At 36.2% G+C, this 24,757-nt stretch overlaps 6 protein-coding genes across 11 annotated transcripts; 1 reads left to right on the top strand and 5 right to left on the bottom strand.

Annotated features, from left to right (window-relative positions):
• Nucleotides 1-368: 368 nt before the first annotated feature.
• LOC140965628 (GRAS family protein RAD1-like) lies at nucleotides 369-3,096 on the bottom strand. The gene is made up of 2 exons (XM_073425747.1): nucleotides 2,535-3,096; nucleotides 369-2,435 (listed from the first exon to the last, which is right to left on the bottom strand). Exon 2 carries the CDS (start codon nucleotides 2,226-2,228, stop codon nucleotides 717-719), a length of 1,512 nt encoding a protein of 503 aa, XP_073281848.1. The 5' UTR covers nucleotides 2,229-2,435; nucleotides 2,535-3,096; the 3' UTR covers nucleotides 369-716.
• A 101-nt stretch (nucleotides 3,097-3,197) lies between these two features.
• LOC140965629 (uncharacterized) lies at nucleotides 3,198-9,677 on the bottom strand. 2 transcript variants are annotated; one of them, XM_073425749.1, is made up of 12 exons: nucleotides 9,105-9,677; nucleotides 8,899-8,990; nucleotides 8,347-8,541; nucleotides 7,504-7,551; nucleotides 7,306-7,434; nucleotides 6,452-6,576; nucleotides 6,004-6,114; nucleotides 5,522-5,630; nucleotides 5,295-5,413; nucleotides 4,265-4,418; nucleotides 3,636-3,780; nucleotides 3,198-3,467 (listed from the first exon to the last, which is right to left on the bottom strand). In XM_073425749.1, exons 2-12 carry the CDS (start codon nucleotides 8,929-8,931, stop codon nucleotides 3,409-3,411), a joined length of 1,227 nt encoding a protein of 408 aa, XP_073281850.1. In that variant the 5' UTR covers nucleotides 8,932-8,990; nucleotides 9,105-9,677; the 3' UTR covers nucleotides 3,198-3,408. The 2 variants fall into 2 exon arrangements, with proteins under 2 accessions (XP_073281850.1, XP_073281849.1); XM_073425748.1 differs by having other exon boundaries at nucleotides 3,199-3,467; nucleotides 8,899-9,027; nucleotides 9,105-9,676.
• A 753-nt stretch (nucleotides 9,678-10,430) lies between these two features.
• LOC140965621 (non-specific lipid transfer protein GPI-anchored 9-like) lies at nucleotides 10,431-11,471 on the bottom strand. Its single transcript, XM_073425734.1, has 3 exons — nucleotides 11,090-11,471; nucleotides 10,883-10,924; nucleotides 10,431-10,639 (listed from the first exon to the last, which is right to left on the bottom strand). The coding sequence occupies exons 1-3, from the start codon at nucleotides 11,406-11,408 to the stop codon at nucleotides 10,524-10,526; spliced, it is 477 nt and encodes a 158-aa protein (XP_073281835.1). The 5' UTR covers nucleotides 11,409-11,471; the 3' UTR covers nucleotides 10,431-10,523.
• Nucleotides 11,472-12,319: 848 nt separating this feature from the next.
• On the bottom strand, nucleotides 12,320-15,512 carry LOC140965687 (uncharacterized). 4 transcript variants are annotated; one of them, XM_073425834.1, is made up of 10 exons: nucleotides 15,183-15,509; nucleotides 14,779-14,801; nucleotides 14,486-14,561; nucleotides 14,186-14,407; nucleotides 13,569-13,691; nucleotides 13,439-13,496; nucleotides 13,280-13,353; nucleotides 12,827-12,915; nucleotides 12,648-12,726; nucleotides 12,320-12,554 (listed from the first exon to the last, which is right to left on the bottom strand). In XM_073425834.1, exons 1-9 carry the CDS (start codon nucleotides 15,276-15,278, stop codon nucleotides 12,657-12,659), a joined length of 831 nt encoding a protein of 276 aa, XP_073281935.1. In that variant the 5' UTR covers nucleotides 15,279-15,509; the 3' UTR covers nucleotides 12,320-12,554; nucleotides 12,648-12,656. The 4 variants fall into 4 exon arrangements, with proteins under 4 accessions (XP_073281935.1, XP_073281937.1, XP_073281938.1 ...); XM_073425836.1 differs by having other exon boundaries at nucleotides 14,198-14,407; nucleotides 15,183-15,504; XM_073425837.1 differs by lacking the exon at nucleotides 13,569-13,691 and having other exon boundaries at nucleotides 14,198-14,407; nucleotides 15,183-15,512.
• A 1,653-nt stretch (nucleotides 15,513-17,165) lies between these two features.
• Nucleotides 17,166-18,800, bottom strand: LOC140965688 (uncharacterized). Of its 2 annotated transcripts, none has more exons than XM_073425838.1 (3): nucleotides 18,407-18,800; nucleotides 17,606-18,281; nucleotides 17,166-17,481 (listed from the first exon to the last, which is right to left on the bottom strand). In XM_073425838.1, exons 1-3 carry the CDS (start codon nucleotides 18,503-18,505, stop codon nucleotides 17,408-17,410), a joined length of 849 nt encoding a protein of 282 aa, XP_073281939.1. In that variant the 5' UTR covers nucleotides 18,506-18,800; the 3' UTR covers nucleotides 17,166-17,407. The 2 variants fall into 2 exon arrangements, with proteins under 2 accessions (XP_073281939.1, XP_073281940.1); XM_073425839.1 differs by having other exon boundaries at nucleotides 17,166-17,463.
• Nucleotides 18,801-19,128: 328 nt separating this feature from the next.
• Nucleotides 19,129-24,757, top strand: LOC140965638 (uncharacterized). The gene is made up of 2 exons (XM_073425774.1): nucleotides 19,129-20,319; nucleotides 21,900-24,757. The coding sequence occupies exon 2, from the start codon at nucleotides 21,921-21,923 to the stop codon at nucleotides 24,555-24,557; it is 2,637 nt and encodes an 878-aa protein (XP_073281875.1). The 5' UTR covers nucleotides 19,129-20,319; nucleotides 21,900-21,920; the 3' UTR covers nucleotides 24,558-24,757.

Below are 24,757 nucleotides of genomic sequence, written 5' to 3'. Positions count from 1 at the left end.
GGTTTTTGAAATGGTATTCAGCTAGATTAGAGGAATTTTTCTCCCTCTTCCGGATCGTCTATCTTTTTTAAAAATCAATATGCATTAGTTTAGTTAAATTAGGAGAGCTATGAATATAAATTTAGTTTGATTTCATTTTAACAAATCGGTCAACATACGTAAATTAAGTTTAATTAACAGTATGGTCAAAACATTGTACAGATACATTTGTAAAAGTAATAGTGTAAGTCGAAAGAAGATAAAATGATAGAAAAGTAAATTAACAGGGAAACATTATACCTCCTCCATAAGGCCATGAAACAATCGGCCTAAAAGTTAGACAAAGAATGAAAGAATGTGAATATTCTTGTTTCTAACCACAACCACACTTTCTATGCACGCCAAACCAATTCCAAATTTTTTATAAGGATGTCATTCTCAATTCAGGATTTTGTCTTGTTTTTAGGAATTTCTAAACTTTTAAGACAGTTTTAGTCGCATATATATTTAGATCATTGTTTTATTTTATGTGAGATCACTCTCAATCCCACTTTTGCAGATAAAAAAAGGAAATGGGGTGATGATTCTATGCTAACTAGAGAGTGATGATATTCATTGTCTGAATTAATTGTTATTGGATCATAAAGTAGACACCAAGTGTATATTTTATGATCCAACAATAATTAATATACAGAAAATGTATCAGCTCGGAGCATAGAATCGGTCGAAACTGTTACTCAGCATTTCCAGCAAGAAGCAGCCACAATAGGCTTAGATTTCCAACCAAGCACTAGGGAACCCTTTTCCTCCACAATGGTGTAACCATCAGAAATATTGATGTTATTTAGCCATTGCTTGGCTTGTGACAGCATTTTCGAAGGGTACGGCTGGAATCCGGCCCGGCTCATCCTCCGGCGCCATTGGTCAACTCTCTCGTGCCTCTCGACCCTAGCAAGCCCTTCACAGCTCACGATATTATTGATTTCGTCAGCGAAGTAAAATTGCTCCATTTTGGCTCGTTTAGTGTCATATTTTGGTAGCATGGCATCGAGGGAGTCGAATATAGCTGAGTAATAGTGTAGTGCCTCCATAAATCTGCCCAAAAAGAATGGTCCATTGTGGCTCGAGTCCTGCTCGACTAGTACTAGTACCTTTGGCGACAGCACGTGGATATTTTTTAGAACCGAGTTCAACGCGCCACGGCTCTCTTTAACCACCGAGTGCAGCTTGAAGACACTGTTCACCACAAGAACCTCGCCCGGATACACCACAATGTCTTTTGGATCTAGGTTCTCCAAGGTGCTCTCCACGATGGAGAAGTTCAAATTTAGCCCTAGGCTCTGTGCATATGTCTCGAGCTGGTCTCCGATGGCTCGAAACTTGTCAACACATAGTCCGACTCCAGTGATCCGGAGCCGAGGCGGTGGGCCAGAGCGGTTGGCAAGGCTCTGAATCAAGCCATGCCATTGGTAACCATGTGGTAGACCAAGTGACATCCCCAAGTCCACCACATGAACTAAACTCTCTCCCTCAAAGGCTTCCACAATCGAGGCATTCGCGATAAAGTGACCGAACTGAAAATACGGCAGATTCTCATAAACTAGGCGCAACGCCTCTTCCTTTTTGTCTGATAAAGCATCTGTGACGTTCATTTTTGGAACAACAAAGCCCACGGTGCCAAGGGGTTGAACCAGAGCCAGTCTATCGGCAAGCCCCTGCACAAAACAGGACGCCACGCGTTGGAAAGAAGTACCGAATACCAATGCATTAACCCGAAGTTCGGATAGCAAAAATGAGGCGTGCGATTTGTCACGGCAAGCAACAGCCTCAGCACAAGAAATGAGCTGCTGGAGCAGCTTCATACCATCACCATTGCCCTCTCCTTCCACGGCTCCTCCATCCTCAGCATTGCCAATGGCTGCTGCCGCTTCCTCCACCGCCTCAGCCACAAGGAATCGTTGATTGTACATCTTTATATGATCTCGGAAGTGAGGCCTTGGCATGCTGCTCAGACTACTCACGCTATTAGTACGAGGAATACTCCCATTGCTGCAAATGCTGCTAGAGCTGCTGTCAGCGAAATTGCCTAAACTTGCTGTCCTTTTCAGCCTCTTGAAATCATTGCTCTCGTCGTACAAACTAGGAAGCCAGGCTTCAGCATCCGCATTGTCCAAAACTGGCAATGCAGCAGCATAATTTCTTCGATCATCACATGAATAGTCTTGATCAGGCAAGAAAATGTAAGCCATTTAACTAAGGAAAACCCACTCTTTATATATATTCTCTAGTGCTTGATCTCTAGCAAGGCTCTTGAAAGAACCACTTAACCAAAGAAAGCAGCTTATATGGAAAAAAAGGGGACGTGATTTTCTTGTTCGAAGCGAATTACAAAGTTTTTTGTCGCTAAACATGAATCCAAAGCTTCGAGGGAATAACACGGTTTTAATGATTGTCTCCTGCCAGGATGAAAATTCACAAAATAATAAGCATTGATCAATTGTATTGAATCCGGGTTTTCTATATTTAATAATTTGCTCCATTGTTTTAGTACTCACAAGTATGTCTTTGGAATCTTGTTCGTTGGTCATCGTCTTCCAATGTAGGAGGCTTACCACATCTAGCTAGCATGAACAATTAATTATTATTATTTAATTAAGAAAGCGACCTCTTGTCGAAAATATGGTAGAAATAGAAGTTAAAAATAAGTACATAAATATTTGGGGAGGTTAAAAGATTTTCCTGATACAGTAAATTTAATTTTTATATGAAATTAATAATAAGTGTATATAAATGACGATGCCCTTCTGGATTTTTCATATTGGATTGTTCATTTGGTATCATATTCGGCATAGCATATTTTATTGGCAAACGGTTGGCCATCATAAACATATATTTTGTTGATGAATTTTTTTATTATTATAATATAAAAAATAATGAATCCCATTCTTTTTCCCCAAATACCAAACACACTTTTTTTAACACATCCAAATAAATCAATCCCCTTACTTCTCATACTTTTTTACATACGCTCAGTGTTTACCAACTCTGAAAAAAAGTTTATACAGTACTTTTTTTTAGAGATAGCAACTTAGGAATTTGGCCCCAACAATGTAAAGTTTGATTTGGCGACGAAATTTGATTTGGCGACGAAATTACTCACTGTATCTCTAAAACTAACAATTTTCTTGAAAAAACATTAAAAAAGGGGGCGAAGTCCATAGTTTTTCACAGATGAATAAACAAACAAAATAAATATCGGGCCCCGTCTATATAGGATGTTTCTTGAAAAACCATTAAAAAAAGGGAACGACGTCCATAGTTTTTTACAGATGAATACACAAAAAAAAAAAAAAAAATTAGGCCCCGTCTGTACAGAATGGTAGAACACCAGATAAATTGCAATGGTTAATTCAATGTCTCGTATATTTGTTACCTCCCAAAAATGCTTCTGAAAAGGCCACGTTTCTCGGATCCTTTGTGATCTTTAACTGTAACATATCGGCAATAAATTTAAATTTTCTTTAGCAGACATATTTCCAGAAGACTATAAGATATTATATGATAAGCTTCAGCTCAGTATGCAAGAAAAACTAAAATATCTCACGCGTAGCACATAGACTCACGTACAAATATACGTAGGATTTTAAAAATATCACCTTTTTGCCTCCCAGCACGGCAAAGAGCTTCTTCAGCAATGGGTCTCCACTGCTCGGCACATGAATAGTTTATTCCGAGCCCAACACTAAGCCCTCTTAGTAAATGCACTGTACGAAGAACAGAGAATAGTTCTCCTGGGAAACTCTAAACATCACCCACCACAACACAGAGGAAATTAGTCCTGAACGAATCACTTACTTTTCACAGCATTAAACAGTATCAAATGCCACACTATTTGATAAAGTTAGAGGAGATATTTGACAAAAAACCAGTATACGGAATCAAAAATTTATTCCAGTTCCAAGACTAGCGCTTACATATTGCAAACTTCAATATAGTTTTGGTTTCACTTCAGCACAACAACATTCCCTTGACCAAAAAGAAATGTCTTTACCTAAAGAACTTGATGATTGTAATGTGTATATCTAAAATATAAGGTTTGAAGAAAAAAACATAAAAGCAAATAGATTTTATGCAATAATAAGTTCCACAATTTACTAAATGTTGAAGATTCACCTCAGGTAATGCAGGAAATTAGAAATAAGATCTTTTATGGGAAAAAGGCACTTTTTGGGTTGAGATGGTTGTAAGATTCAGTACTGGAGCCCCTAAAGATTAAAAATCATACCTGAACGGCGATTTTTTTTATCGAAGATCCTTCCGAGAAAGGTTGTAGCACTGTCACACCAGGTGGTAGCTTTGTGTCAAACATTGTTTGGGCCAACCTAAGCAATTCCTTTTGCTCATCCGGACATTTGCTCAAGGTGTTTATGCCAAGCTCCCTAATGTCGGAACAGCACATTAAATATGCCAAAAGATTTTGACTTTAAATATAAGGGGACAATCTTATTTTGACTTTAAATATAAGGGGACAATCTTTCTCACATTAACACAGGTACTATTTTACTGATATCATGCGTCCAACCTTAAATACTGACAGTACCAAGGGTATGCTATTAAGGTACATTAGTGCTCTTCAGGACAGAACAACTCTAGCTATTTCCCAAAAATATGTCAAAAATTTAATATTTAATTGACCTACAATCAAAATCACAGTTCTATCCCAAAAAGATTCTGTTGTGATTCTCATAAATGTGAGGAAGAAACACTCATGAGGAAAGATAATTTGATGCGCTGTCTGGTATTTTTTCTTCAAATAGCATGCCAAATGTGTCCATTTGTTCTAAATATATGAGATAAATACGAATGTGTATACTCAGACAGCATTATCAAATTATTGTCTTTTGCAGCAGATAAAATAATCGAGCAAAAAAGGATCGATATATTACCATGTCTACTTTGTTAAAGGTTTGAGTTATATTTAGACATAACCCACATACCCACATCCAAACAAACTCCCAAGACACAGATAATACAGTTAGGACTGTAACTTGACTGAGAGGACTGGGGACAATAGGATGCGCCAAATCGTTAAAGGTGGTTTTTGACATTAAAAAACCTCAGGAGAGCGTATAAACTACGATTTGCTTTCTTTTCTTTTCTTTATTTTTTTGTATCTTTCTAGCTGTTGAGTATGCATGTTCTTCATGGCACAGCTTAAGCTCATAACCCTGTCGCACACCACTTTTGAATGTCATATTAACTTAAGAATCTGCGTAAAAATCATGATAGATGCATCTAAAAACACAAAGCAGCACCTGTAGCTCTCTGATGCCCCAGTAGGATCGTTATCTGCTATTGCTAGCACCAATCTAGCATATCCTAGCCTCAATGCATCAGGAAGATCCTTCACTTGTCCATAATCAAGCAAAGCAACCTGATTTGCAAGGCACAAACCATCAATTAATTAAAGAGCTAAGATGAGGAAACTAACTGGAGAAGCTATGCAAGATATCATAATAGACGATATTGTAATGACACTTGCCTCAGAACCTCTACAAATCAATATATTCCCAGGGTGAGGATCTGCGTGAAAGAAACCACTCCCCAATATCATCTGTCCATAAATAAGTGTCAAACTTTTAAGGATGTTCCTGCATTTTAAGATCACTCAATGTGAAGATAACAAATAATATTACCAATTCCTAAATCGGAAAGACAAGGTGAAAAAAGTAGGGAAACATTAGATATTTATTATATTAGGTTTTGATATCTTATACTTCTTTTATTTGCTAAAATACCTTTAATTTGATAAGAATAAGATATATTAACTTTTGATATCCGGAGACATACATGATTAATTGAAACCCACACACAATGTGAGCAGTAATCAGTATAAACCGAGCGAGAGAGAAAGAGGTAAGGGCCTGTCTTAATCCCACTGCTCAGCTGTGGTTTTTTCTTTGAGAAAAAACATAAATGATTAACAAAGGATATCATACTCTCTAGGATGATGTAGGGGCTTACTGCTTTGCTGCTGCTGCCACCTTACCAGAAGGATTTAGGCCTCTTTTTGCTATCTCATCACCAAGCTTCATGATTGGGATTCCATCGATGTATTCCATCACTAAAACACGCCTACGAAGAGGAGTAGACAAGTTAGTACTCTGTATACATCAGTATCGGATTATTCTTTTGATTATTAGGAAATTTCTGGGTCATGATCATCGCCTGAGAAGAAATTTGAACTGTTTGACATTTTAAATATTGGGCGACGGTAGAAAAAAATAATGTTATGCCCAAAATCCAAATTAAGAATGATGAATCATAAATGAAGGCTATGGGTTCATCTATTAGGGATGTAAACAATTTTTAGTGTTTTAGATTCAGTTAGCCTTGAATTGTAAGAGGGCTTGATTATTTTCGGTTTACTTTATTACTGCACATTTACAGAAAGCAACAATCTGAAGTATACCTCGTGACCAAGCCTCGAATGACACGTGGGACTTGAACAGGGGACTTCTTGTTATTTTCATAAAGGAAACACCGAATTCTATCCATAGCATCAGCTTCCCTCAAAAAGTTGAACTCATATCCAATCTGAAAAACAAATGCAAAAATGAAAGCCAGCATTAGTCAACAACATAAAAAATAACACAACAGATATAACTAGTTTTATTTAGAAAGAAAACGATGTCCAAGTTAGCAATTGCTGCATATCAGAACTACACTTTTTAATCTAGGATTCAGACACTCAAGATATAGAAAGCAGATTCAGAGAGCGAAGTTGCAAACTGGAAAAGAAGTGAAACAGGTCACCCATAAAACTCTAGCAACAAAATTGATAACAAATTGGGAACCGCAGAAAGAAAAAGGAAAACCAAAATATGGATTAGAATGACAGCAGGCAGCATACGAGGAGCCACTGTCAATTATAAAAAGCAAGTTATATGGATACTTAGAGGAAAGTAATCCTCAGAAAATTATTATAAAATGCTGTGTTAGTGTAGTTCGGGTAAAAAATCACAAGAATTGGTTCTGAACATCAACTGCAAGACAATTCAACGCAGTTTATTTTCACCAATGGCCCCGTACAGATCTAAAAGATGGGAAGAAATGAAATATCTGAAGATGCGAAAGAACCAACAAAGAATATTATAGATATACTGTAACTCAGTCTCTTTTCTTGTCCAGTTTTCTGAATATGATTGTCTCAAATAAATATGACAAAAACAAAGAACATCAAAAAATTAATTGAACTGATAGAAAAAAAGAGTCAAAAAGGTTATCCAGCAAAAGGTATATTAGCAGAAAAGTAAGACAAGATACCTGTTTCTCCATTTCCTTGGTTACGGAATAAAAATCGAACTTTATATCTGTCTTTTGCAAGTACAGTGCAAAAGCTTGCATGTTGCGAATATCAGTCATCATCAAACTATGAACGCCTGGATGTTGCACCTATGTGATGAGATTATTATAACTTTACACACACATCAAGACCGCAAGAAAACAGAAAATTGCTCTTACCTTCACAACAATATCACTCTTTTCACCTTTGAGCCGTGCTCGGTGAACCTAGAGGATAAATGAACAAGTGGAGCACAGTATTAGTGTTAAGCAACAATACCCATCCATAAAATGTCAAAATAACTAGAAAGGGGTGAAAATAACATTAGTAAACAGTAAAATCCTAAGGGATGTCTCTGAATTGAACATTTGCACAACATCTAAAACAAGTCGATTGTAGTATATTTTCTAATCAACACACCGTTCTTTTAAATTTAAAAATAATCAAGTAATTTTAAAATAATGCATTCCGACAAAATATCAGATCTCCAATGAAACATGAACTTCTTCAGAAAGCACAATTATACTATAATCTATATGTTCCAATTCAACAACTGAAACCACACTGATGTCTAAACACATATCCAGAAATGTTTTCTGGAAGTACCAGAAAGGTATCCAACCAACACCAAAAATTCTCTTAGACACGGCATAATTCTCTAGAATTTCTGAAAAAAGTTCATGTTGAACCTGAGACCTTTTATTCCAAATCTCCATCATGTTCAGGATAAGCTAGACTTAGCATCAAGTAAAGGTGAAAAGGTGGAATTGACTGCATAAAAGCCTGAAATGACAATCTTAAGAATAAGAAAACGTGGAAAGCACTTGTTTCTGCAACTTTTCATGAGACCATGAATTTTATTTGCGAGATTTAATGCTACGGATGGAATGGATCTGAATGGCCAAGAAAAAAGACGGTATTAGTTAAGGCTTTCCTATTATATGTGCTTTGGATTGAATACAAATTCACAAAGGCTGAGCAAATAGAATCTATCTTCAACCAAAGTCCTCACAGAAAAGTACCTGTGCAATTGATGCGGAACCGAGGGGGTTAACATCAAATCTTTCAAACAGTTCATCCATGCCTTGGCCCAACTCCTCCTCAAGCACAGCCTTGACCACATTGTATTGTGTTGCAGGAGCCTGATCACACAGTGTGACTAACCTTCTCACCCAAGCAGCTGGTGCCAAGTCAGGCTTACCAATTATTTGTGCAACCTAATTCACCCAAAAACTAAATAAATTCTACCTCCATAAAAATAGTTAGTCCAAAACTGGTTCACAGCCAAGATGCCAAATATTTAAACAATGAGAATTCCATAAGAGTGGAAATCCAGTCTTCATTATAATAATCAAGTACAAGTACCGAAACGGTAGGAGGAACACGAGTTAGGAGCAATAGAGATAGAAAAATGAGAGGGCTTATCTCCATTTATAGTTCTTATGAAAATTATGTTAGTTCCCATGAACTCTATGAATTCGAATGATAATCAAGAACCCACTAAGGAATCAACTTAAAAGAACAGAACCTTTGGGATTTGACGTAAATAACCACAAGATCAGTACTAAAAATACCTTGAGAAAAAACCCGCCAAGCTCAGCGCACATGTTATATATCTTGTCAGCAGCTAACTCGTGTTGCTTCTCCCACAAAGCCTCCCGTCTCTCTGCATTTTTCTCGAAATTTACTCGAAGTTGAAACACCTAAACGTGTAGACATTGTGTTCTTTCAATTCAATATTTCCTTTAACATTCAAACAAAGTACGCATGTACTACACACCTTGTAACCAGTATAGATATCAGCGACTCGAATCCAAAATTCCCACGAACGATGCCACGGTCTGAAGCGAGCAGAAAACTTCTCTTGAAATTCCTTCACATCGATATGAAGCATGACGCTTCAGTGTTATGTAGCTGAGACCCGTTTCAAAATTCGCTTAAAAAAGTGATCTTGGTGTCGACTTGAATTTCTTTCCTGGATATAATTCGGATGCTGACTAATGCGTGAAAAACTACGTGACGAGAATTTCAGAATAGGTGAAACGTAAAATTTGGGGCAGAAAAAGAAGAGACGAACAAAATGAAAGGCGTGGCTGCGTGCGTGCTGAGATAGTGGGCCTTGGAGAACCCAAAGGCAGAAAGAAACATGGATCGAAATTCGTATCTTATCATCGTTCCAAAAGTGAGGCCATCTAATTCCGAGCGGAACGTCCGGAACAAAACAAAATAGAGAGCTCATACATTAAATTAATTGTTTATTCTCAAAAGTTTTGTTTTAATTCACACTGGCTTAGCTTCATCTATTTTTTATGTAGCTAATTCAACCGTGGTGTCAAGAAATTTGCTACTGCTCTCGGGTCTCGAATGGTTGCAAAAAGTTTGATAACTAAGATGTGGTATAAATTCGGAATTCGATCTTATCCGTTCACTTTCATGTTAAGATCTTGATATGTGTCATTTTCGTATTCGGAATTTGGATAAACCACTCACTTTACTTGTGATAAATGTTCATAAGCGTATTGGGCCTCGTTTTCAAGTGACATTCGTATGGGCCTGACATAAGCCCACTAATCACTTAGGGCTCCTCCTTCAGATGCCGCCTCCTACGCAAGTATATATCATTTTAAAACGCTGAAACTCCCCCATTTTAAATGTTCTTAATTGTATTGGGCTTCGTTTTAAAGTGACATTCGTATGGGCCTGACATGAGCCCACTAATCACTTAGGGCTCCTCCTTCAGATGCCACCTCCTACACACGTAAAATATGAAAGCACTCCTCCATTTTCTTCGAGTGCATTCGTTTTCTGTGTGGATTTTGTCGGTGTTTTACTGTTTTTTCCCTTTTTGTCTTTCTGAATGATTCATCGACTTGAAAAAAGGCATCCAGGAGTGTTGCTGATGCGTTGATTGAATAGCGTAATCAGCCCTTGCCGGTGCCCAGATTTTGGGGAGCGCCATATGCTTGCATGTGCTGTTTCTTTATTTTCCGCGGCTCGTGCACTAATCTGCTCCTATATGTTATTATTTACTTCCGATTATCGCATTAAAGCAAAATTGTTGAAGACGACAGAGGAATTTAATTTTTTCTAGTTATTATTTGCCGAATAAATATATTAAACTGATTAATGAAAAAGTAAAATAAACAAATAAATATGATTCATGAGCTGGAGTTGACTTGAAAATTGCTAATGGGTAAATTTAATTAGAAGATTTAGTAAAGATTAGCACTGCAACGGGCAGGCTCAGGTATGCGGCAACATGGTGGAAGCTAGCCGCACTAGCTGCGCTCTTCGGAGGTGGGCTCGGTGTTGTACCTGAAAACAAAGAACGACCACATTCATTAATTCGACCTTGTTCTTTTTAGGAATTTTTCGAAATTGGAATATATTTCCAACATAGTTTTAAAATATATATATTCATGAAAATTGTCTTGCAATATTTTATGTGGTGACTTAAAAGGGGGAAATTCGCAAATGCAAGCTTTCCTAAACCTGATTTTGTGCTAGTCTAACAAGAGAATTAGAAATATACAAAATCAGTGGATAAAAAAATCTAACCATTAGAAGGAGCTGATGGAGTTGATCCAGGCGATGGAATAACTGCAATTGTAACATAAAGATACATTCAATTTAATAGATGGCCACTTGTTTAACAAAGGTTAATATATACTTTTAAAACGTATACCGACTCCTAAATCTTCATTTTAATGAATTATATATCGAGATTTCAGTATATATATATATATATATATAAACTAGAAATACCAATTTTGTTGCAGACAGACAAATCAGCATTGGCTCCACAATTCTTGGCAAGATTCACAGCATCAGTTTTGGTGATATTAAGGCTCCGCAATATTCCTGGATTGTTTATAACCTTGCAAAGGCATGCCTTGTCATCCGCCACCAGCTGTTTCATCGGCACACAGCATGACGCCGGTGGCAAATTCACCTTCATATAAGGTTGACATGGCAACAGTTTCTGCACACACGGCAGTGTGTCTCCTTGTCCTTGAGCAAAACCCACAAAAACCCATGAGCATGACAGCAGAAAGAACAAGAGAAATGAGTTGGATATTGCCATTATGTGTTGATTTTGTTTTTGCTTTTTCTATTTTTGGTTTCGCTTTTCTTGGTCCTTTTGGTGTTTGTTGATTGCGTTTATATATAGGAGTGAAAGGGGCTGCAGGGATTTTTCGGAAGAGGAGATCTGGATTCCATGTGACCAGGAACGGCTTGTTGAACGAGGTTATATACATATTCTTAATATTGACAGTGAAACTTTACGTATTTAGTGGAAACGGATTTGAAATAGAATTGGTGTAGTTTTGTACGTAACTACGTGCATGTAAATAGGTGGTACATATGGGAGAATCTTTTAAAGAAAGGAATGTCACTTGCCATCTAATCCAGGGATACATTTGTGTCTATTAATGCTTTTATGTAGACACACACACGATGTAGGATGCTTGTCAATTTTGATGTCAACATATGAGCGGACTAAAACATTTTTTTTTAAAAAAAAAAAAAACAATTTTCTTTAAAAGTATATTTTTGTTGCATCCGTAGGTATAAGTGACAGAGTACACCAATTCTTCTTACTTTACTACATTCAATGTGTAGACTTGATCATTACGATTATGACATCTTTGCTGATGAACGATCAGTGGAGAAATGAGCGCATTTGTTCGGCTCAGTGATCCGGAAGGTTTTTTGCTGTCAAATGAGCTTATATCACTTTCATTTGGTGTTATAACTGCATAAACTTGCTTGCTTCGTTGCTTCTGGTCCATCTTGCTTCATACTTGGAGCTCGACGATCTTTAAGCAATCTTGACAATTATACGAGGAAACTCATAAGGATAGTTGTTTCGATTACCATCAGTTAAGAATCTATTTGGTCCACTTTAGTTGAATAATCAGCACTAGTATTAGCTCTCGTAACTATCATAATGTAAACATCGTTTGTAAAAACCGAAAAATTCTGTCACGAAAATGATTAAAGATCAAGGAACTCTTGGTATTTATCAGATTATCAGCAAAAATTTGACACACAAGAAAAATATTTTTTACTTTACCCACCTGAATATTCATAACAAATGAATCCTCATCGATAAAACCTAAAAACTTTTACACCATTCTACATAAAGTACAACATAAAGAATCTCAAATGGTGCGGTTAATCCCTGATTGTGCCATGTCTTATATCCCATAACGTACAAAATATTAACCTGAAATGCAACAAGGATAATTGTAATGCGCTTTGATCTTGTGAACAATTTTATAAATTATCAGATAACATCAAGGCATTGTAGATTAACTACCAGATAAAATCAAGAAGGCTTCGTTTTTTTCTGAGGTTTTGAAACGAACTTAAGCTGTTGTGCTCCTTTTCTCATTTCTCTGTCATATGTAACAAAACAAGGAGAGGCTAAATCAGTACCTTGAGAATATTTACTTGAATCCAAGAAGAAAACCGAAAATTGACAAGTAAGAACAGGACCTTTGGTAGAGATATACAATCACATAAAATATCGGAAGAAGCATCATAATAAGTATTGACATGGCCAAGTAGAAGACTCCCGTATGCTTCTGTCAATGTAAGAAGTGAGATAGAAATAATGAGAAAGAGAAGGCTTAAAAGCGAAATCCGAAAGAAAATGAAACTGCACAATTCACTCAACTCGCTTCAAAGGTTGTTTTTTAGGGTGTTTTGGATCCAAGAATTAGGAAGTTAAAGGATTTCAAATCTGTAATACCAAATCATTCGACTTATTAGCAAAATTCAGCTATTAAGCATATGCATGAACCACCAACCATTTAGTACCACCTATAGGATCAACTTCGAATTAAGGCTACAAAATCATCAAATCAAAATTTCCTCTAGATTCTCCATTTATGCACAAAAACTTCTCATAGCACACCATAGGTGGAATATCATGAATAAATCACTTACCCTGCCACCCCTGGAGAAAGGTTTTCTGCCTTTTAAGCAAATGTGGGCATCACAGAACTGACGTAGAAAAAACTCTAGCAGATCACCAGAAAGAGTATGTGAACAAATGTACCAAATTCATCCTACTTTTCTAGGACTAGAGTCTAGAAAGAATGGTACCATGGAGACGAGCTGCAGATGGACCATTGCTAGAAGGAAAACAGGTGTTGGCAAGATCCTTTAAAATGAGAACAAAAACATAAGGAATAGTCAAACATGTCATACAACTGATCAAGAATCCAGGAACAACCTCGCATAAGTGACGGTTCCTAGCAGCAGCAGCAGGATTACACTTGGTTTTTCGAGATGATGAATTTATAACAAAATCACAATGTAAAGCTCCGCATAGATCAGCCAAGCATTTGTCCTGACTCTATACACATATTAAGGATTTAAAATCATATCACCATACTTGGGCCACGTACAAAAGCATGAAAGATTAGTAAATTCCAAATATGAGGACCTAAGGAGTTATGTGTATGAACAGATCGACAAAAAGAAATTAAGATTTTTATTATAAAGATATGAACACACCACGAGATGGGTAAAAACTTATAATGGACCGTACATCACAGTCAAACAATTTCAGATGCTAGCAAAACCAAAATTTGTGGATTTTGCAGTTCATGGTGATTCCATTATATCAGTCGATGCATGTTTTGTACTCTCGTGGGCATAGTCATTGCTATTATTTTAATTCCAGGGCTCCACCATTGTCGATAAAATCAGTATATTCTGGAATTAAAAAGACTGGAAAGAGATTGTTAATAAGAGTTAGTGCAATCAACTGGTACAGCAATGCATAAAAGAATCAGTAAACAAAAGGATGATTCTGCCCTTATCATTTAAATCATGGAATGAACGTACAAGGTTACGCACAGAATTTAGAAGATTGGAGTGCCTGTTGTCAAAATGTTGATCCAAATATTTTTCTGCTCGAAAGAGTTTTTTACAATATCCACACCTCCATTCACTTATATCTGTATGAATCTTATGTTCCTCTTGGTCTCTAAATATGTTATTGCTTGGATGAAGTCTGCATTTATGTGAAAGTTGATACTTCTCCGATTCCACAAAAGGCATGAGATACTGCAAAATTAGTTCTTCAAAGTTAGTAAAGAACAGAAGATGATTCTACTTACAGGTAACTATTAAAATGTAAGGTACCTCATCCACAATCTTCGAGGCTGCTCGACTTCTCTCTCTCGAACAATGAATTTCAGGCTGGTCTTTCATGATAGTTCTATGCATCAAAACACAAATTGGAAGTCATTAACAACATGAACGTCACGTTTTAACCACAACATTTTTAAATTATCGTGCTTAATTCAACCAAAAAAGAGAGTTCAGTAGTTTCCACCCTCACCAAAAGGGGGAAAGAAAGCGATGGTAGTATTGAAGTAGCAGATCAGAAAACTAGTGACGATCAGAATTTAAAATGAAATGACAACAAATGTTACCTTGATTCAGAGTGGTCGCTACCCTGCGGCACAAGAAAATTAAAAATGTTAATTGATCGAGAGATAAAAGAATACCCTTACGAACAAACAAATTCAACAGAAACATCATGACGCCTACAAAAGATTAAGGCTGGACAAGGTTGACCCTACCATTGATAATGGATAGCCTAAAGCAACCAAAACTTTCTAAGGATCAACAAAAATATAGAACTCACCTGGAGTATTAAGCGGCAAGATTTATAAGACTCGAGATTTTCATCACAAAAATGTCAAACAATATATAGAAATCCCACATAACTGGATAACTAAAAAATCTCGTTTTTCAAGACTTGACTAAATCCATGTCGACAAACATGACCCGGGGAAGGGGGGATCTCGATCGTCCGAGCGAGAGAAAACTTTACATGTTTAGGGCTTGATTGAGACACAGATGGAGTGACTTGCAGCATCAACCACAGAAGTAAAACACTTCGCCACGGATTTGCTTTATTCTCCGCCATCTGTTCCCCTTCTTCGCTGCTTCTTTTCAATCTCAAGAACCATTAATTCTTTAAAATACCCAGAAGCAGATCGTTTGGAGACGCACTGTTATTTATTTGGGCGGTCGTCAGTGAGTCGTTGAAGGTCGGTTTTGATCCATTTCAAGAAGAGCCGTCCCGTCTTAGACGGCCGGTTGGGAAATTGTGGGCTGACCCGATGGATCGAGCCAGTTTTCAGTTATATCGGACAAAATTGCAATTTGTCATTTCACGGGTCGTAATTTACCCACACCACACATCTATTCGGAGGGTAGATTAAACATACTAGTATTTTTGGTACATGAGCTCCAAACCCACTTAATTTTTTTAAAAAAAAAGTTGGCATTTTTAAATTTTTTTCAGCTCATATTAAAAATAGAACAGATTTTTTTATCAATTTTATTTTTTCATTTTTTTAAGTCTCATGTTTAAAAATTAAAAATAAAACAACTTCCACACATCATAATTCATTACTTTGTATTGGTTGGTTTATTTTTGTATGTTCTGAAATTATGCAACTTTCAGATAAAAATTCAACGACTCTAAAAAGTATATTGAATATTTAGTTGTGATTATTCGAGTTGTAATAATATTGTCCTACATTTGGTTTATTCGGAAGTTCGGTTTAAATTTTTTAAAATACATGTTAATTCGGTTTGATTTCAGTTTTCAATATAAAACTTCGGTTAACATAACAAACTAAACTTTTATAAATAAAATTAATATTATTAAATTTTCTATTAAAGTTTATAAGGATATAAATATTATAATTTATAATAAAATTTATTAGACTATAGTACTATATTTTTAAAAAAAAATTAATAAATAAAATTTAAATTTATTTAATCCAATTTTTAAATTACACTTTTTTTTATTTAAAACATGATTATTTTTAAAAAAATTCTAAAATTTCGGTTAATTGTGTTACTGACCGAAATAATCGATTTTCTCGATTTGATTTGTTAGGTTTTCGTTGTAAAGTTCGATCGGTTCGGTTTGTCGAAAATAGGTTCGGTTAATTCGATTTTAGAAAATTCGATTCAATTTTAACTGAACTTATTATTGTTTAACATAGGATGGAGCAAGCCCCAGGTACTTATGAATCCTGGCTCCGCCCCCGAATTTATGTAAACCCAAAAACTTTTGTGAGATGATTTCAAAAGTCAATTTTATATTTAGGTTACTTATAAAAAAAAATATTACTTACTATTGTAAACATGGACAGGGTGAACGTCTCCCTAAAAACCTAATATTTTGATAATTTTGATGTTGAATAAAAACCGACCATAATATCAAAGTCTGTACAATAAAAGTCTCTGTTTTAATAATATTATAATATAGTATAGATATATATATATATATATTTTTACCACGAATATATTTTTAACCTAATTAATAATTTTTTTATAAATCTTCGAATTATTTAATACTTATACTCCAATCAGTCATTAAAAAGACTGAACTTTTTATTCGCAAGTAGTGGATTTTTACCACTATAAAATAAATATAAGAAATAATTTCATGCACCAACTTATTTGTTAAACAAATCAATTTAAGAATAAGGTCATTTGAAGTGTTGGAAAATCAAATCTAGCTCTTAATTTTGACAAAAACTTGTGTGACACGGTCTCACGGGTCGTATTTTGTGAGACAGATATCTTATTTGGGTAATCCATGAAAAAATATCACTTTTTATGTTAAGAGTATCACTTTTTATTGTGAATATCGGTAGGGTTGACCCGTCTTACAGATAAAGATTCGTGAGACCGTCTCAAGAGAGACCTACTCCTTAATTTTTATGTCCCAAGCGATTCACCCTTTTTTTTCATTACTGTGCTGATTTTGATACTGTAGCTTTAAATGGTTTTATGCTAAAAGAGACCAATACTGAAAATAATTCTTCAAAGACAACTCGAGTCCATAACTGCTACCAATACAATGAAGTGTAGTAGTATGCATTTACGTTTTTACTAGATAATCAAGATTCACTACTTCAGACATATAACCAAAGTTGAGAAACCCCATAATCTTGGTATTTCTCCGAGTTTCGCCTTCTTTCCCACGTCTACCAAGATTTCATGATAACGATCTGGAAACATTTTCCGGCTAGATCAAGAAAATGTCCTTATGTTGACTTTTGTCTGAGTTTCTGCATTTTTCGCTGCATCTTCAGCATAAACAAAGGCTAGAATGTTTTAGCGATAACAATAAGTTAATGTTCAATATGCTGCAATGCTTAAAGAAGAACTGATTGAACATTCGCATGATAGGAAAAAAGTGGCAAGTAAATGAAGCTTCAGCTGTAGTACCTGGGAGTAATGCTTTGCTGCCTTCACCTCTCTGGAAGCCTGAGAACACGTTTGGCATCTTATTTTCAAGGTTTGCTAATGCTTTGATGCAACACAAATTCGAAAGATCGACCCTATTATAATTTTCTGCACATAATATTGGAACATCTACCAAAACTTCACTCTCAACCGGTGTAATTGTAGGTAGGCCAAGTGATTTCCCGGATCTGGTTTTTATCCTAGTGTGGGATTCTTTTTTCTTCGTGAGGATACTTGGCCTCTCCTTATCTTCTCGAGCATCTTTTTCACAAGATTTTCTTGCCTTGTTTCCGACTCTTTTTTCGAGTTTTGAAATCGGAACTGCATCATCAAGCTTATGAATTGGTTTGTCTTCTGCATCTATTTTGTCATCAGTTTCCCCAATTTTAAGTCCATTCTTGTTGAAGTTGATCCTTTCGCAGCCACTTCTTCCGTATACTCGAACAAGGAAATGAGAACCTTTTATGTAATGGAACTCCAAAAAATGTCCCACCATCAAAGAATGTTGCGTGAAGAACTCATTCCACCCCCAGTGGAATGCTAGGGAGTCATCCACCTTGGATACTATTACAGCCCATCGCTGCCCACTTGAATTTTCCAGATAAGTTTCTTGATCTAACAAATGCTCTACCTCTCTAGCAAATGCAGGAGGCAAGTACTGCAAGAAAAGTAGAATCCATGAATACACAAAGTTTTCAGATTTAGACTTAGATTAGATCGTCATCTCCATTTGATCAAAAACAGAACAAATGTCCAAACTTTCACGTGAGTTAAAAAAATTACCAGAATTTTTGAATACTCCTCGTTCAACATAATTTTAAAAAATCGAAGGATAACCAGAGGAGCATCTTCCAACACTGCACCACATACGCCTGCGGACATCGTGTGTCGTAGACTTGCTTGTGGCAAATCCCTTTGGCTTGTTTACAACTCCTAAAACAGAGATACAAAAGCGCAGAAAATCAGAGACCAAAGCCACAGTTAATCGAGAAAACAGAGGAAGGAAAGTTATGTAAAAAAAATTACCTCCAAAAAAGATGCTAGCTAACTTGTCAATGGGAACATGTTCTTGTTTCAATCCCATTTAAATGCCATGTCTCATTCACCAAAGTATATGTTTGTTTGGTAGGTGATGAATTGTTTCCCATCTGGTGCATTAATTATAATTATCACTTAATTACATGGATTAGATTACCATAATTTCCTTTCAAATATTTGCATCTTCTGTCACATTAATATTATACATATTTCGCAATCTGTACTGCAGATTTTCATTAATTCCTCATTGCGAGCAGATTATAAAGACAGTAAGCTTCATTAATATCATTCTTAGGCAATACAGATTGAGACATAAAATCAAGAGATTGCCACTGTTAAGTTCAAATTTGTTCGATATTTTTACTTTTTCGAAAAATTTGGAAAATGGGAAATTTAACGTAATGTAAAATGACACAAATACAGAAAAGAATCCGAACAGAATTAGCAAAATCCATTAAATCCAAATGTTCAATAAAATCCACAGTAAATCTCGTAATCCAAAATCCAGCAACTGCCAACCAACCATGGTTAAATTCCAACAAGGGTTAGGGTTTAAACCCCGAATATTTCCAAACCTCCCCAAAACTAAGGTGGGCAGTGATTACGTTAGAAACCCAGAAATCCAACGTGGTTTTCCCGTTCAATATTTCTTTTTCTTTTTTCCCTACAGTTTTCTATGATCAAATGTCTCCAGATTGTATTTGTGCTTGTTGAATGCACCGATTCACTTGGCTTGGGAACTCTTTCGTGAATCGGAGCGTTCGAACAGTTTTTTTTTTTCTCCTTTTTAAGCAAAAAATAAAAAATAACTGGGCGACAAAAGAATCACATAATTTTTTTTCCTGGAGGTAATGTTGGATAAATGTCGCTATGATTTTGCATGCATGCTTTGTTTTTGTGTTTATAACCTCGTTGATGCTTGATGTTTGATCACTATTTAATCTGAGCGAAGATCAACTGTTGGTATTATTTTTGGGTTCCTGTTGAATGTTGATTTATTATATGGATTTTGATAACTACAATAATCTGACTTTGCATGTGAATTTTGTGGATGTGGCTAATTGATGTTTGATGGATTTACTTAGTACTTTTCTCACTTGTTGATTGAGGCTGTCTGTGATTCTAATTTTTTTGGGTAAATATATGGCCAACACTTGAATTAATCACAGAATAATATATGCCTCTCTTTCTCTCTTTCTCTGTTTTTTTTCCCAGTTATTGTGAATGATTATAAGATTATTTGATATTTAATAATCTCTCCGCTTTTTTTTTTGGGTTGTCTTTGGAGGGTGTTAAAATCTTTTATATATGTTAAATTAAGAGATTATAACCAGGATTTCTCATTCTAAGTGGAATTTGACGGCTATAGATCTTATTTCTCTAATCATTTTGAAGCTAGTGTGTCTCCAATTCTTGAAAGTGTGGCACTCTTGAGGTCTGTGAATCTTCTGTATTTGTTGCCACTGGTTGTTTTGCTTTTGATCTTGATTTGAATTTCTTTTGAAGTAAAATTTAAATTTAAAGCTTCCATTTAATGTTTATGTTAACTTTTAGAGAACGATTGTCTAACCAAAAATCTCTAAGGGTAAAAAAGAAGAAATGAAGACGGAGAAGAAGATGAAAATATTACAATACCCTTTTCTCAATGTTTACTGAAGGTCAGGTTATTTGTTTACTGTTTGAAACAATTCTGAGTGATAAATGCACTCTTTCAATTCTGAAATGCACCACATAAACAAGGTTAATTTGAGTTCTTTTAACTATGGTGTTGATCATGCATGTTGTGTTTATAAGGTTGTATTGAGTTTTCGCGCCAATTTCGTTAACAAATTTTCAAAGTTCGGTAATCTTGTTTGTCAACTTGTCATTTTGTAAACATTTTTCCCTTACGTTGTTAGACGCCCTTGCATGACAGAATAACGACATTCGAAACTGACTAAAATATTTCTATTTACAAATTAATCCAGATTCCAAAAATCTTAGAAGAAAGTCGCCTTTCTTGCAGGAAAATGCATCTATTTCAATTTATGTCCTCACTACCTGGTTCACATTTCTTGGGTATTTAATCATTTGGGTAAAATCAGTACTAAATCTATCTTTTTTTGCATGGAAATTTGGTGCCAATTTTATTTACTTTTTAAGGCTGTTATTTCAGCTTAAATCACTCGAAATGTTAAAACATTAGGTCAATGGAAGTTATGAATGCAGGAGTGATTTCAAATATATTTATCTGCTTTTTTTAGTAATGTAGTATCTATTCGCCGATTCCTGATAATTCATTTGAACTTACTATGTAATAATTGCATTTGTCTTGTTTTTTCCAAATGTATGCCCGAAGACATTTGTTTATCATGACTGTGTAAATTCGGGATTTTTTGGACAAACTGCATTTAGTTTTATTATTGGCTAAAACTTTCGCATTGACTTTCATCTCTTCTATTGAAGAAGTTGATCTCTTGAACTAATTAATTGAATTGGGGATTCTTTAATCACAGGTGAACTCGAAAGAAAACACTGCTTTTATCTTGTTGTGTTCCTGCTGCGTCGAATTACAATAATTGGTTGATTAATATATCAGAATTTTATTTCTTCAGTGCCTTTTGGCGGTATCTCTGTTTAATGTTCTTGGTATGAGCCTTGATTGTAATTAAGGTGACATAGAAGTAACTGCATTAATTTAGGTAGATCTGTTAGAGGATTCTCTAACTTTTCACTTTTAGTTTCTTTAATCTTTTCTTCATGGATTGTGACAAAAATAAAATGTGTGGCCTTTTGACTCTGCCTGTGTGACAAGTTGAACGTTCTTGGTTATCTTTTTTTACCTACCAATTCAGTGATATAAGAAAGTATGATGATGTTATGGATGAAGAAGGTTTCATTAATGTAAGTCGTATGAAATAGTCCTTGTATGAAAGCGAGTTTTAATTGCACGGATCAAATTGCATTGATTATCAATTTTACAACAATTTGCACATATTTCGCACAGCATAAAAGGTACAGATAATTGGATTGCGAAATGAATTTCCGTCAGCACAGAAATTGCCACTTTATACTGATTGACTAATTGATTTGTGATTTAAGTAACTTTTGTAGGATACTTTTAATTTTAGGCTTTTGAAACCTACATGGTGTTGGAAATATTTTTTTATTTTGTACACCGATTCTTTGTAAAATTTCTAGATTTTTTGCACCAATATATCTATTTGATGTTCTAATTCCGATTTATTTTTGTTATTAGTGGGCCTGAAGACTTACAAAAATGGATTATAGCAGAGATGAAGCCATCCGGGCAAAAGAAATCGCAGAGAAGAAATTGTTAGAGAGGGATATCAAAGGAGCCAAGAAATTTGCTTTACAGGCTCAAAGCATGTACTCTGAGCTTGATGGTCTTTCTCAGTTCTTGGAGGTCATTGACATTTACGATGCATTTGAAGAGAAAGTAAATGGGGAAATGGATTGCTATAGAATTCTTGGCGTGGAACCTTTTTCTGAAGAAGAAGTGTTGAAAACACAGTACAGGAAAATGGCTTTCGCAATTCACCCAGATAAGAACAAGTCAGTTGGGGCAGAGGGAGCATTCAAAATACTGTCGCAAGTATGGGATGTTCTGTCGAATGAGGAAAAGAAGTCGGCATATGATTTGAAGATGAATTTAGGAGCTCCAAGTCAATGGGGAAATGGATTGCACAATATTAGCATCAGCCCATGCTCATCAAGTGCAGGGCGTGCAGTTTTGGACACCAATCCCTTGCACATATCAACTCGGCCAAGGACTTCTACGACTAGTCAACAATTTAGTACCGTTCAACAGAACCCGAGAAGTCAGACAGCCAGTTTTGGTTCACAGTGTTCTTCCACTCCGAGTCATCATAGTCATCCGATAGCCTTTGCTGGTGCATGTATTCCTAGACACCAAAATGCTGATTGGTCACAATATTATGCTGCTCCATGCCAACACCATAATCCAACACCTGGAACCAGCAGCCATCACACACACCCTCAACTCAGCCTGCTGAATCCAAATCCAGTGACTCATTATCAATATGCATCATCCAGCAATCTCCACCCATCTCCTAATTATCAGAACAGTTCTGCAACCACCATTTCCCCCCAGTACTCTCCTACTCCTAATCCAACGCATCGTAATTATACTCCTGCCAGAAATACCTTATCAGGATCCAGTCATCATTCTTTGAGACCCGAAACATTTTGGACTGCATGCAACATGTGCAGGATTCAGTATCAGTACCATAAGAATTTTCTGAATCAAAAACTTCTGTGTCCACAATGTCGGCAGCCTTTTTTGGCGACAGAAATGCCAGCTCCAACTGTAAAAGGCCGCAGTTCATGCCCTTGGCTCTTTCCCCATCAGCAGAAAGGTAACTTTGTAGCGCTAAATGGTTCCATTGATATCCCAGCTGTTAAGATAGAGAATTTAAATAATATAAGAATTGAACCATCTGGTCCAACTCTCAACAGAAGGCCTGAAAAGGACGTGACTTCTTCTATGGTTGATGGAACTCTGTGCAAGAATGTCATTGACCGAGAAAATGTTGAACCATCGAGAGATTCTAATGCTAGTTCTAGTGGTCGAAGGGAAGAGAAGCTAAACAATAGGAGACACACGGATGGTTTGAACTGTAATGGTCCCAGACAGGTGAATAGCGAGAGCAAATCAAGACAGAAGAGGACTTCAGAAAATCTGAAGGGAAGTGTTGGAGCTGGGCAAGCTGTTTCTTCTGGCTGTGACAAGCCACGAAGGGTAAGGGATTTGTCTCAGATGGAGATTCGTGATATGCTGATGGCAAAGGCAAAGTCAGAAATCCTTTGCAAACTTAATGAATGGAAGATTGCCGAATCAAAATCTGCCCCTGTGAAGAAACCTAAAATTAAAAATTCAATGAGTATTTTGCATGAAGGTTTGATTAGTGATCAGAAGGCAGATCAGAGCATAGATCACCTGCTCATGAATAATGTATCACATGCTCAAGGGTCCTCTGCTTTGAATAACAATGATGATGTGCGTGCGAATCCTGTGCAAACTGTATCAATGACGGTGCCTGATGCTGATTTCTACAATTTCGACCAGTGCCGTACGGAGGAGTCTTTCCGTGGAAACCAAGTATGGGCAGCCTATGATGATGATGATGGCATGCCTCGTTACTATGCTGTGGTTCACCAAGTGATATCTGCAAAGCCATTTAAGTTGCAAATCAGCTGGCTTAATTCCAAAACGACATCTGAATTTGGATCCCTTGACTGGATAGGTTCTGGCTTTACCAAGACTAGTGGGTATTTCAGGGTTGGCAAATATGAATTCAGCACTAGTTTGACTTCTTTTTCCCATCCAGTCAAGTGGAGAAAGGGGGCAAGGGGAGCAATTCAGGTCTTTCCAACAAAAGGTGATATTTGGGCACTGTACACTAACTGGTCTCCGGATTGGGATGTGCTAACTGCTGATGAAACAGTGCATAAATATGATATGGTGATGATTCTTGAAGATTACATCGAACATAGAGGTGTTGTTGTTGTTCCTCTAGTTAAAGTGGCTGGCTTCGCGTCTGTGTTTCGCCAGCATTTGGATCAAACCGAGATCCTGACAATTCCAAGAGAGGAGATCTTTCGATTCTCTCATCAGGTGCCTCACTACACCCTGAATGGGAAAGAATCTGAAAACTCCCCATCTGGTTGCTTTGAGCTGGATCCTGCTGCTCTCCCTCTGGAACTTCTCAAGGTGGTCACAGAAGCCGAGGAAGCAGAGGCAGGAAAAATAGCCCGATGTCCAGTGAAATTGACAGAATCAGCAGCGGAGAGGGGAAGTATTGGGAAAGACAAGCCTATAATTACATACTATAGAAAGAACAAAATGAGGAAGGTGGCTGCGGAAGTTGAGTGATCTTGAAGTTGGACAGGCTTTGGTCTTCCTTCCATTTTTCATTTTCCATTTTCCATTTTCTGAATCATATAGTTTATACTTACTGTTAGAAGAAAAAATTTTAGCCACAAATCAAAAAATAACTTCTCAGATAAAAGATTTACCATGATCAAGATGTATAGAATATTTTTTGGTTGACCAAATTTTCTATTTTTCCTTTA

Source organism: Primulina huaijiensis, unplaced genomic scaffold (assembly GCF_012295235.1).
Source record: "Primulina huaijiensis isolate GDHJ02 unplaced genomic scaffold, ASM1229523v2 scaffold11459, whole genome shotgun sequence".
Classification (NCBI taxonomy): Eukaryota; Viridiplantae; Streptophyta; class Magnoliopsida; order Lamiales; family Gesneriaceae; genus Primulina; species Primulina huaijiensis.
This window is presented reverse-complemented; position numbering and strand designations above follow the sequence as displayed.